The sequence below is a fragment of the Rutilus rutilus genome (assembly GCF_951802725.1).
Source record: "Rutilus rutilus genome assembly, chromosome: 1".
In the NCBI taxonomy this organism is placed as follows: Eukaryota; Metazoa; Chordata; class Actinopteri; order Cypriniformes; family Leuciscidae; genus Rutilus; species Rutilus rutilus.
This window is the reverse complement of record NC_140209.1, coordinates 28,172,911-28,185,769: the sequence shown is the minus strand read 5'-3', so window position 1 is coordinate 28,185,769 and position 12,859 is coordinate 28,172,911. Positions and strand designations below refer to the sequence as shown.

The window sequence follows — 12,859 nt, the reverse complement described above, 5'->3', positions numbered from 1 at the left end:
TTTTATTGAAGTCTTCAAGCTCATCTAATATGAAAAAAAAAAAAACTCTTCTTGAAAAGTGTTAAGTTCCCCATACATTCTGTTTAATTTCATAAGAACCACTAGTTTCTAAGTAGACTATTTTCATTTGTTTGCTGGTTACTGCTCATTCAAAAGAGTGTCTTTTAGTTTCATTGCATTGATCTTTTGTCATATAAAAATAATATACAATGCAGATTTATTATACTCAGTCATGACGTAATCTTAGCTGAGCCCCAATGTAAAAACATTTAATGGACGACCATTACCTCTGCTCTCTGTGGGGAAACTATTGTTCAAATAAAAAGTTGATTGAAAGTTGCAAAACATTTAAGAAAACTTTTACTTTAAATTTTTATCACACTGATATTTAGGTGCCAAGCACCAAAGGTGCGTAGGCACTATAGGGCTGCACAAAGTATATATCAATTATCGAAATATCGCAAATGTATATGCATATCGCAATGGCTTGCAATAACTAGGGTCATGAACAAAAGACGAAGAGAAAATCACTCACTGCTCTTGGCTAAATAACTTTTGTAGCTTTAAAAAGAATCAGTATATATTTCAATCATACAGTGAAAACATTTGATTATTCAGTTTCTGTTGTTAAATAAACCTAAACCCTGTGGATTACACTGATGTTAAAATAACACTTATTATGGTACAGTAAAACACTGCTGTTCACTTTCAGAAGTTGTAGGGATGTTTTCTTGTCACAAAAAGAATATGAAACACATATATAGGTTATATAATTTTAAATATATTTTAAAGATAATTTAAGTTTATTTTACACACTTTAAGCATTATCAAGCTTAAAGTATATTTAATGAGTTATTGCATATCGCATTTTTCTTCAATATCGTGCAGCCCTAGTAGGCACCTAATGTATCCATTGGCGTTCATTTTATTATTTATTATTCCGTTTCTTCTTCCACTATTGAGTGTATGGCAGCCCATAGAACCGCTTGCAGGAAAGTTGTGAAATTTGGCACACAGATGGAGGACATTTTAAAATAAAATAAATAATTCATGTTATACATTTAATGTAGTTATCTGTAATTGTAATAAGGATGTGCTATGTATTTTGTACACATCTTCTTCTGGCTGAAGATATGAAGCTAAAGACAGTGTTCAGCATCTTATATGATCTTCTTATTTAATAGAGACATTGTTTAAACATTACAGTAATGAAATGAAACCGTGTTCTGTTGCCTCCATAACAACAGTTAGAGAACAGCCATACACCTGCATGATTGAAGGTTCTTCAGCATGGTGAAAAAGTACTCTGTTTTGGTTATTAGTTTTCTGTTCTGTTCAGTAAGCCAGTTTTCATTACCCATTTGTTTAGTTTGTCCAGCTATGCTCTGCTAAGGTTCCCTTTTGAGTTTGGAGTTCATATTGAGTAACCTCTCGAATCTCCCTGTTTTTTTTTTTTTTTTTTTTTGTGTGTTTTTTTTTTACTGCTGTTGTATGCTGTTAAGTGATATGTCTCTGAATTTGGGTCTCACGGAGCTTCTTGCAAAATTGGAGGGAAAATAAAATATCAAAATGATTCACCATAGAAAAAAGACACAAAAAGGCAAAACATTGTAAAATGCAATGAGTTCATTATCAAGTATTAAGATGAAAGGCAGTTTTTCTAAAAACATCGTATCTTCTTTTGTGGAAATGGAATTCGCATTACCTGACATTCAAAAACATATTTCCCCCCTCTCTACGCTTCACACTCCAGTCCAGTGGATGGCGGTAAGACACATACGTTTGTTTACAAACCACCATTAAACCTCAGAGGAAGAAGATTCGTTTTCAGGTTTTCAGCATGATCTCTGCTTTTTTGTCGTGTGCTGGCTTAATACAAATTGTTAGAAATGTACTTTTAGTGTATAGAAAGATAGACTTTTTCAAATCAGATCAATAAATGCCTGTAATACTCATTCTCATAGAAGTGACTAACGTTAAGTTTTGAAGAAAGCAGAAATATCTGGACTGGAGGAGTGTCAACTGATCTGAGATCTGCTGCGGTGAAGATGGCGTTTGTTAAAGAGGAGAGTGAGGAGGACATGAGTGAACCAGAACCCTGGAGAATAAAACACGAGGAACAAGGAGGTTGGTTTCTATTCTTCATTCATCTTTAATTACTGTTCTGGTACATTAAGATAACAAAGCTTTAGACTCAGTGTGCCCGCGGATCCTTAAAAGTCTAAAACTCATTCATGTAAAAAAAAAAAAATTCGCTCGTTGCTTTTTGGAATCTCAAAACTGTGTTGAACTCAGAGCGTGTGCGACTCATGAGTTTCACTTTGTTTTTACATTAGCGTAATCTCAAACATTTGTGTGGGACAAGTCAACAAATAAAAGCCCCAATGTAACAAATAAAAGCCCCAATGTAACGAATAAAAGTGGATTAAGTAAAAAATATATTACTCTTAATATATTAATGTACCCCCAAATTAAAATGTATTATATATTTTTATTCTTTAAAAATAGATATAGGCTATCACTCTGCCTCTAAATAAAAAATGTAGTAAATACTGTAAAAGGAGTGATGTTAAATTTGATCATACATCTTGTATGCATGAGCACAATCCATAGCTCATGTATTATGTCGTGTAAATTAAGTGATGTGCAGGTCTTCATTTTTTTTGGGAAAAGTCTTGAAAGTTGTAATCAAATGTATTAAATTTGAAGTGCTGGTACCTGCATATTCCCTGTAGACAGCTCATCAGATTCAGTGGCATAGTTCTAAAATCCGAAAAGCTGTGAAATAATGTGGATTAGACTAATAAATAAATAGGGATGCAATGATACCACTTTTTTACCAGAATGAGGCAGAGATATTTTCATTTTTGGTACTCGCCGATACCGATACCTGTATTTTCATTGCATTTGGAACTTTCATTTAATAGCACAGCGCACATTTAATCCTTCATACCAAGGGGCCGGAATACTAATCCACACTCACAACTTTTACTTCTCAATAAATTACTGCAAGCAGGTGGTTCGCTTTTATTTACAATACGAACATTTCAATTGGCATAAATGAAAACAAACAAACTTATTTACAGCTATATTCAACTTAAGCAAAATAATTGGAAAATGATAATTGAAATAAGCTACAGAGAGAAAGAAAATGAGCAGTGCTAAACAACATAACAAAACCAAAACACACGCTTACTAATCCCCAACTTTCTAAACTAACTGAAAAAAAAGAAAAAAAGAAGAAAATAAAGGATTCTTAAGTTCTTAACACGCCATAGGTAAAACTTCACTAACTAACCAAACAAAACTTACACATGGTTGCACACGCTCCTTCCCTAGTGTGTCTAACAGCGGTAACTCTGTGTATGACATACTTTCCTTATCTCTTCTCTCTGGACTGGTGCAGTCTAGATAAGGTAAGAAGTCCTCTGTGTGAGCAAACACAAATCAAAATAAGCAAGCAAGCGAACCACCACAAAGTCAGTACTTTTCAACATCAACAACGGTAGCACAGCCAACAAACACTCTCCAAGCTCCCCCTCTTCCATTCTCCAGAGTGCCTTATATCCTGGACCACAGTCGATGATTGGTTGTCTCTGACCAATAGCAGTATACAAACTTAAAGATAGCAGAGAGCGGGCAAACAGGAAGAAACCATCAGCAGAGGGGAGAAACACAGCAACCAATAACAAAAAGGGAAGGGAACAAAAATGCTAGCACGTAACCCATATCAATACTGCTCTCTATTTGCTCTGTTGTCTGTTTCTTTGTCACAGCCACTGTACTGTACACGCCGCGGGGTACCGGTGGTTGGTATCTGAGAATTTTAATGTGTACAAGTAGTACACAAGTGAAGTATTGGTGCGTCCCAATAATTCAATTATTAAAATCTGTTAACAGGACATAAACACAGGCCAGAGACAGGTCAGAGCAGAGTGCAGATGCGCAGCAGAGAAAATACCAGGCACAGCAAGATCACTGTTTGCGATGCTCGAAATATAGGGAGAAAAATATTAATTGAATTTGGGGGGGGGGGAGTTTATATGAATGTATCTGTGATTAATGTATCTTTTTTTTTCTCACAGACCGGCCCATGAAACACATAGATCAGCGGCCCATTGGTTTTTTTCTTGATTGACACTGGGCTGGTCCAATCACATCTTTAAACACCTCCCCCTCTGGGCTGTGAGCGAGTGTGCAGTGTCAGTGTGTGTATCTGTCCAAATAGTCAAATAGATGGAGAAGAAACGCAAGTAATGTGCAAAGAAATAGCGTGAAAAAAAGAAACAGGCCCTTCAAGTGGCTGAGGAGGATAAGAAGGGAAATGAGTGTAGAGAACTGCGGTAACCAGAACTAGGCTACTTTCGGTGTACCCCGTTCACACTACAAGCGACAAAACGACACGATACCATTAATTTCAATGGGAAGCGGGCGATTTCCGGCGACAGCGACCGTTGGCGACCGGATGGGGCGTGTCTGGCAACGCGACAAAGTTGAGATCTGTTTATAACTTTATGCAAATGAAGAGCGACTTTCGGGACCGACAACCAATACGAGTGAAGTCAGTGGGGCGAGCGTAATCCGTCACTCTTCAGTGCCAAGTCAAACCAAGGCAAGAAGAATGAGAAGCTCATTTTAGTAGTCAGAAACTGTCCTATAATATATGATATATCTCTGTGTACATACGGTGGTACTTGCCGTACTGACTCCGCGTTTGAATGCTTTCGTGAACCCAGATAGATCGGAATTTGCCCGTTTGCTGCAGTTAAAATAGCCACAATGGCAAAGAGCACTCGTTCATCTTTAATATTATGCATTTTATGTACTGATTCCATTTATATTTAGACTTTTCCCTTCCAAAATGTTTGTTTGTAGCGGCAAGAAAACAGATTTTTCTACAACATGGAGTAACATCTATGAATGTCACTCACAAACATTACTAGGCAACCAGTAGTGGGAACACCTACTAGCAACCGCACCGCCAGCCACTGGTGACATGCAGCGACAAAGTTGCTTGTAGTGTGAATGCAGCTTTAGGCTATGAGTGTATGAACCCATTACCCAGTTACGCATTATTTCCACATCTGCATATTTGACGATTACGCATTTTGCTAGAATTGTTTGTAAACCATGTTTTCCGCCAAAATAAAAGCTTGAAGCAGTTTCCGTCAAAATAAAATATCATGTCTTGTGTTGTATACCAGACTCTTTCAAGTATAGAAATTAGTACAAAACTAATTATGAAAGTTTATTTTATTTTTCAGTGCATTTGTTTTACAAAATATGGCTATTATGCCATGGGATTAAAATTATAACTATTATTATGTAGTAGCACAGGCGTGCCCAATCCTGCTCCTGCCGATCGACTGTCCTACACAGTTCATCTCCAACCCTAATCAAACACACCTGCCTTTAATTTTCAAGTCATCCTGAAGACATTAATTGGTTGCTTCAGGTGTGTTTGATTAGGGTTGGAGATGAACTGTGCAGGACAGTCGATCAGCAGGAGCAGGATTGGGCACCCCGTAGTAGTGTAATGTTGACAGACACTATATCACAACTAGGGTTGCAAAATTCTGGGAATTTTCAAAGATGGAAACTTTCCATGGGAATTAATGGGAATTTAAGGGAATTAACAGGAATTTATGGGAATAAACGGGAATAAACTGGGAATTTTCAAAGTTGAAGGTTGGCTCTTATAGGGAACTTAAATATAGTTGAGGAAAGTATATTTTAGCATAATCTTGACTAAAACAAACAGATGCCATTCAAATACACTTGAATATCCATGCCATTCCTATATCACATGCACATAGCACACTGCTTACTGCATGGCTGAGACCACACCCCCTACTGGCACTGTGCATGCCTCCATCACATGTACAGAAGCCCAAAGCACAAGACTATTGAAGGCACACATTTGAGCCTGTGGACTAAACAAAGTGAAGTAAGTTTTGATGATATTATGGGGAAATATATTTATTAAATGTTTAAATTGCAAATATCACATACAAATGTATTCATCTAGTAGATAGCAAGCTGATAAGTTAGATGCTAAATAAGCTAGCATAACTTTATTTACCACATAAGTAGGGCTGGGCAGTATGACGGTATATATCGTTACCGCGGAAGAAAATGTCAACCGTAACAGATTTTTTTATTCCGTGTATACCGCAACATGTAAATAAGTAGGCGTGGTTAACTCATGTGCAGCGTGCGTGAGACTGAGACACTGATATTTGTCAAAGAAATATGAAGAAAGACCAAGAGGATCCACAAAAGGAATTACGTTTTCAAAATTAACGTGATATTTTCAGGGGGAAGGCGCAGAAGTCAACTAGAGCAGTGCAGCACACTGAACGTTTAGAGAGACGCACATGCTTGCAACGGGGCTTACTTGACAACAAGTTCATATATCAATATTCTAACGAATAGAAATAACCTTAAATAATGTATCTATCTGTCTCTTATGTGTACAGTTACTTTCAGAGTGGACGCGCAAGCGGTTGCCGTGGTAATGAATATTTCCAAAATTCCCCAGCTTAACTTCCCATGGAAATTTACCGGAAAGTTTCCGGAAATTTACCGGAAATTTTCCGCCCCTTTGCAACCCTAATCACAACTAAAATAGTTTTTTGAGTTTTTCTTTGTTCAATTTGCACACATTAGAATATGGGTTGGAGCTTTTAATTTTGAACTCTCAAAGTGCACTAGATTGATGAATTTAACATTAAAAAGCACAAAATGTTCTTACGGGGGAGTATGCCCCAGAACCCCCCTAGAGGGACAGAGGTCCACTCACCACAGATTTACCAAAACTCCTATGGGAAACACTGCTGTTGCTATGCCAGTGCAGCTTATTGCTTGTTTTAGGATTCATCACTGTGGAGTATAGTTCATTTGTATTTTACAATTAGTAGTTATTTCATCTGTTAACTTTTACTCATTCCTACTCACTCATTACATGGCATTAGTGGTTTTAAGGAATAGGAGTTGGTATACATTTGGTATACAAGGTATTCAAGGGCGTGCAAAGATCGGGTGTGTTTATGATCATATGTAGTGGGCCAATCTGGGCCAAAATGCAAAGGCCTATTTTTTTGGTCCCGGTCTCAGTCCAGCCCTGCCCTTCTGTCACTTCACATATCCCAGTTTGAGAACCACTGATTTACACGACAACGTTTTGGGAGCCTGAAAATGCTAACTTTTAAAAAGGGGTTGTAAGTTTCAGTGTTTTGAAACTACAAAAATGCTCATTTGTGTAAATTGTGAGTTTGTGTCATCATGTGTATTCTGTCTGTAATCTATCTGTTTCTTTACCAAGTGACATTTCCAACTACTGGCCTGGCATCTGTACTTGAAACTTTTCAAAAACCCAAAGGAAAATCTTTCAATGTTTTAATACATTGTTGTCATGTAAATTTATCATAATTTTATTTTATTTTACAATTGTCCAATTTGATTTTCATCATTTTAATGTTTTCATTTCAGGCCTGGTGAAAGTGAAAGAGGAAAGACCAGATCTGAATGAGGTGGAGGAGAAACATCAGCATCAGAAAGCTCATGATGTCACCGCTGGAGAAAAATCAACAAGTTGCTCCAAAACCAAAAACGATTGCTCACAAAGCAGCATTCAAATAACAGAAGTCAAAAAGCCTTTCACCTGTTCTCACTGTGGAAACACTTTCACACGTAATCAAAACCTTAAGACTCACATGATAATTCACACTGGAAAAAGGCCTTTCACCTGTTCTCACTGTGGAGACACTTTTAAATATAAAGGAAGCCTTAGGAGTCACTTGTTAATTCATACTGGACAAAGGCCTTTCGTCTGCCATCACTGTGGAAAGAGTTTTACACAGAAAGGACAACTTAATGATCATTTGGTAATTCACACTGAAGAAAAGCCTTTCACCTGCTCTCAGTGTGGAAACACTTTCACACGTAAAGAAAGCCTTAAGAATCACATGAGAATTCATGCTGGAATAAAGCCTTTCACCTGCTCCTACTGTGGAAAGAGTTTTACATATAAAGGAAATCTTACTGAGCATTTGGTAACTCACACTGAAGAAAAGCCTTTCACCTGCTCTCAGTGTGGAAAGACTTTCACGCGTAAAGAAACCCTTGAGAATCACATGAGAATTCATGCTGGAATAAAGCCTTTCAGCTGCTCCCAGTGTGGAAAGAGTTTCACCAGTAAACAAGGATTTAATTGTCACATGAGAATTCACACTGAAGCGATGCCTTACGCATGTCATCTGTGTGAGATGAGATTTAAATGGAACGGTGGTCTCACAGTTCATCTGCACCGATCTCACTCTGCTGTAAAGCCATTTAAATGTGATCACTGCAGTAAAACATTTGCTTTGCCATCATTACTGAAGAACCACCAGAAAGTGCATACAAATGAGAAGCCAAACTCCTGTCATGTTTGTGGAAGGAGATTTCTAAGGGTTGACTCCTTGAAAAGGCACCAGAAAATAGTACACAATAATGTGAAAACGATAATGAGTGTAGGAGAAGCTTTAATACTGCCGAGTCCTTGATACCACATCAATGCATCCACAGAGCTGGGTAGTAACTAAGCACATTTACCCCATTTACTGGTTTTTAACGTTTGAAACACCTCAGTTTCAAAACTCAGGACACAAACAAAGCATTAGATTATGTTAGAAGAGAAGGCAGACAGAATTTAGATAAAAATGGGTTAAGACCGAGCAGCTTCATGCAAGCCATCTAACTACTATCGTCTCATTTACATTTCTTTCTTTTCTTTTCCACTGAGAATCTATTTTTTTCCAAGTTAACATTTTTGCCGTAAAGCTTCAGTCAACGACTCTATAGTCTTTGCCCGCCTCAAACTTCAGCCAGACACTCCGCTTCCATTCATCCACCAAAACACCAGGGGCCTCATTTATAAACGTTGCGTATGCACAAAAGAAGGTGTGCGCCGCTCTCTACACAATAATTGGTATTTATAAAAAGCAAACTTGACGGGAAAATGTGCGCAAACTCTGACCCAGGCGTACGCACAAAAACGGGTGAAATGAGAAATGGCGACACCGTCGGCAGATGGAAGAAACACGTAAAAAAGTGTGTGAAACTGTAGACCGTTGTGAAAAAGAAATGGCAATACTGTCTCTCATAAATAACATGAAGACTTCACAAAGCAAGTCTTACAATTAACAGCCAACACGAACACCCGTTTGATCAATCTGCAGTGTAAAACAAACCAAATCAAACGAAGATTACAACAGAAATGCAAATTAAAGGGTTAGTTCACCCAAAAATTAAAATTCTGTCAGTAATTACTCACCCTCATGTTGTTCCAACCGCGTAAGACCTTCGTTCATCTTCGGAACACAAATTAAGATATTTTTGATGAAATCTGAGCCTTGTCTCACTCCTCCATAGGCTTCTATGTGACCGAAACTTGCTGGCCCAGAAAAGTTATTAAAGAGATCGTTAATATAGTCCAAGTGACTCCAGTGGCTCAATCTTAAGTATATCAAGCGACGAGAATACTTTTTGTGCGCAAAAACAAACAAAAATAACGACTTTATTCCACTATTCATTTCCTTCTCTCTCGACCTCTAGTTGGTTCGCGTAGTGTTTTTGCGCAGCGCGTCTGTGTTACACGTCACCACGTAGGCTCACTATTGGTCGACGCCGGTCATGTGTGTGTTGCGTGATGACGTGCAACACAGACGCGCAGCGCAAAAACACTACGAGGCCCAGAGAGAAGGAAATGAAAAGTGGAATAAAGTCGTTATTTTTGTTTGTTTTTGTGCACAAAAAGTATTCTCGTCGCATGATAAACTTAATGTAGTGCCACTGTAGTTACTTGGACTATTTTAACGATGTTTTAATAACTATTCTGGGCCGGTGAGTTTCGGTCACACTGGAAGCCTATGGAGGAGTCAAAATTCTGTCAGATTTCATCAAAAATATCTTAATTTGTGTTCCGAAGATGAACGAAAGACTTACATGGTTGGAACAACATGAGGGTGAGTAATTACTGACAGAATTTTCATTTTTGGGTGAACTAACCCTTTAACACATATTTGCAAAAAGAAAAGTGAAATATGTTCTGCAATAATATTGGCATGTTATGCAATTCATCCTCATAACATATGTAGCTTGTCAGATGCAATCAAATGGATGGTAATAAAATGCCATGATGCCATCACAATGTGTAATGACACACAATGGCTGATCTTGCGCTCTTAGAAAATGTGGCAAATGGAAGGATTCGGAGTGAACGCATCTTCAGACAGCAAGAAGATGAATCGATGAATATTAACTTGTGGGTGTTTCATGGACTATTTATGGGCAACTATGGGAGTGACATGAAGCCGCAAAAGCTGCGCTACATTTAGAACTGATTGTGATTTATTAAGAGAAAACTGCTTAGGATGTGCGTGCGCACGGTTTTAGTGTACGCACGTCCTTTGTTTCATCCGTACGCCACTTCTGACGCAAATCCTACCAAAGTTTTATAATGAAGCCCCTGAACATGATTGTCTTCCCGAGACGTCACTCCAGATGCAACTAGACGGAGAAACTGGGCAGAACCACACCTTCCGGGATACCCATTCAAAGATCAGCACCAACGAAAGTAATACCTCCATTCTAGCCAAACTTTAAAATTCAAATTTAATAACCCTGCCTTAGAACTGATAGAAGGCTTCACGTCAGGTCTTATAAAGTGCATTGCTAGGAACTTGGGATTTCATATTTTCACTCTCTTAAAACTCATTCTTTCCTAAATTTCTCTCTTTCTGCAACTCGTGTGAATGTGTGTGTGCTTGTTAATGTGTTAGTTGATAGTTTTAAGTGTTAGAATAATCAATAAAGTCTTGTTTGTATTTAAAGAGAAGTGTGTTGTGTTATGTGCTTACGAATTTAAGGTCTTAAACTGCTGATCTTGTTACCGTCCTAAAAGTGTTTTCATTTATAGTTTCATTATTAATATTGGCTACGGAGTTTATAGTTACAGCCTGATCAATTGAGCACTTGACAATTTATTTGTACGGCATGATTCTTTCAAAATTCCTTATAAACTAATTCTCTTTGAGACAAAATTGATTTCCCTTACATAAGCTACCATTTTTCACAGAATAGTGAATGAATACCCACCAACTTGCAATGTGGGGTATTTGAGCTGTGGCGGTAGCCTTTTCGTCTTGAAAAGGAATGCCTTTGCTTAGACACAGTTAACCAGTTTAAACATGCCTGCAGAAATTCACATTGGATTATATTTAAAAAAAACAGATGGAAGAAGATCCATCAATGTGTATTTGATCATTGTGTTAAAGGAATACACCGACTTTTTGGGACTTTAGCTTATTCACCGTATCCCCCAGGGTTAGATAAGTCCATACATACCCTTTTCATCTCCGTGCGTGGCGTAACTCTGTCTGACGCACCCACCGCTAGCCTAGCTTAGCACAAAGACTGGAGGTAAATGGCTCCAGCTAGCATACTGCTCCCAATAAGTGACAAAATAATGCCAACATTTTCCTATTTACATGTTGCGATTTGTATAGTCACAGCGTGTACGAATAACAGGGTCACATGAGACAACCATCTTCTAACTGTATGACCCAATCTTCTGACCACTTATTTCTTTCACTTTCTCTCTCTTCAGTCAGTGAAGATGTCTTTGTTGAAGGTCTTTCTGTGTGGTTCATGTCATGAACAAATTTGTTTTTGTGTTATTAATATTATTTGTTTTTGTGTGTTCAAATGTTATTAATATTATTTTATAAAATATACACAAAATTAAATCTACCCCCAGAGTCATTCTTGTGTCTTCCCTCTGTACTTTATATGTGGTTGATCTAGTGACTGAAAAGGCAATGATTCCTTAATTTTTGTTTATTTTACTTGAGTTATTATGTAATGCTAGTCACAGTAATTATTCAACATTCAGCTAGCAACCAGGTTTAATAGCAAGAAAGTAGCATTTGGGTGTAATAAACCTTTGAAACTTAGTCACAATAATTATTTAACATTCAGCTCTTAGCAACCAGGTTTAATTATAAGAAAGTATTATTTAGGGGTGAAATAAACTGCCTTGTTGCACTTTTTTTTTGGTCCTCCAAAACTCCTGGGACTGCGGTTTTTCTGATTCGGTAGGTGGCGCTGTCACAAAAAAAAAAAAAAAAACTAGTGTCCGAACTGCGGTCCTGAAAATACTGGGACCTCCTCTCGACGCTTCACACTCCAGTCCAGTGAGTGGCGGTAAGACACATACGTTTGTTTACAAACCACCATTAAACCTCAGAGGAAGAAGATTAGTTTTCAGCATGTTCTCTGCTGTTTTGTCGATGTGCTGGCTGAATACAAACAGTTAGCAATGTACTTTTAGTGTACTAACATGCATAACAATGTACTCTCATCCTCATAGAAGTGACTAAGTTTTGAAGCAAGCAGGAATATTAGGAAGACTATCAACTGAACTGAGATCTTCTGCTGTGAAGATGGTGTTTGTTAAAGAGGAGAGTGAGGAGGACATGAGTGAACCAGAACCCTGGAGAATAAAACACGAGGAACAAGGAGGTCGGTGTCTATTCTTCATTCATCTTTAATTACTGTTGTGGTACATTAAGATAACAAAGCTTTAGACTCAGGGTGCCCACAAATCTTATAACGTTGCTTTTTTGGAATCTCAAAACTGTTTTGAACTCGGAGCATGTGCGACTCATCATACAGATTCCCTTTGTTTTTACATTAGCGTAATATCAGACATTTGTGTGGGACAGGGTTTACAAGTCTTCTTGCGAGTTTTCACCTAAATAAAAAAAAACAAATGTAAAGAATAAAACTGGATTTAGTCAAAAATATATTACTATTA

General features: G+C 37.7%; 3 protein-coding genes across 4 annotated transcripts in view; 2 read left to right on the top strand and 1 right to left on the bottom strand.

Moving 5' to 3' along the window:
- Positions 1-12,859, bottom strand: part of LOC311304498 (gap junction alpha-1 protein-like) — a gene marked incomplete at both ends in the record, with an annotated part of 434,020 nt that overhangs the window by 227,011 nt on the left and 194,150 nt on the right. The window lies entirely within an intron of this gene.
- LOC311294011 (uncharacterized protein) lies at positions 1,786-10,864 on the top strand. Its single transcript, XM_084414621.1, has 2 exons — positions 1,786-2,127; positions 7,492-10,864. The coding sequence occupies exons 1-2, from the start codon at positions 2,049-2,051 to the stop codon at positions 8,544-8,546; spliced, it is 1,134 nt and encodes a 377-aa protein (XP_084270747.1). The 5' UTR covers positions 1,786-2,048; the 3' UTR covers positions 8,547-10,864.
- The window catches only part of LOC311288685 (uncharacterized protein), a 31,465-nt gene continuing 30,855 nt past the window's right edge, over positions 12,250-12,859 (top strand). Inside the window, exon 1 of one of the 2 annotated variants that reach the window (XM_084406198.1) lies at positions 12,250-12,564. In XM_084406198.1, the coding sequence (XP_084262324.1) occupies positions 12,486-12,564 (79 nt within the window). In that variant the 5' untranslated portion in view covers positions 12,250-12,485. The remainder of the gene's footprint in view (positions 12,565-12,859) is intronic. The other variant, XM_084406201.1, reaches the window with a different exon arrangement.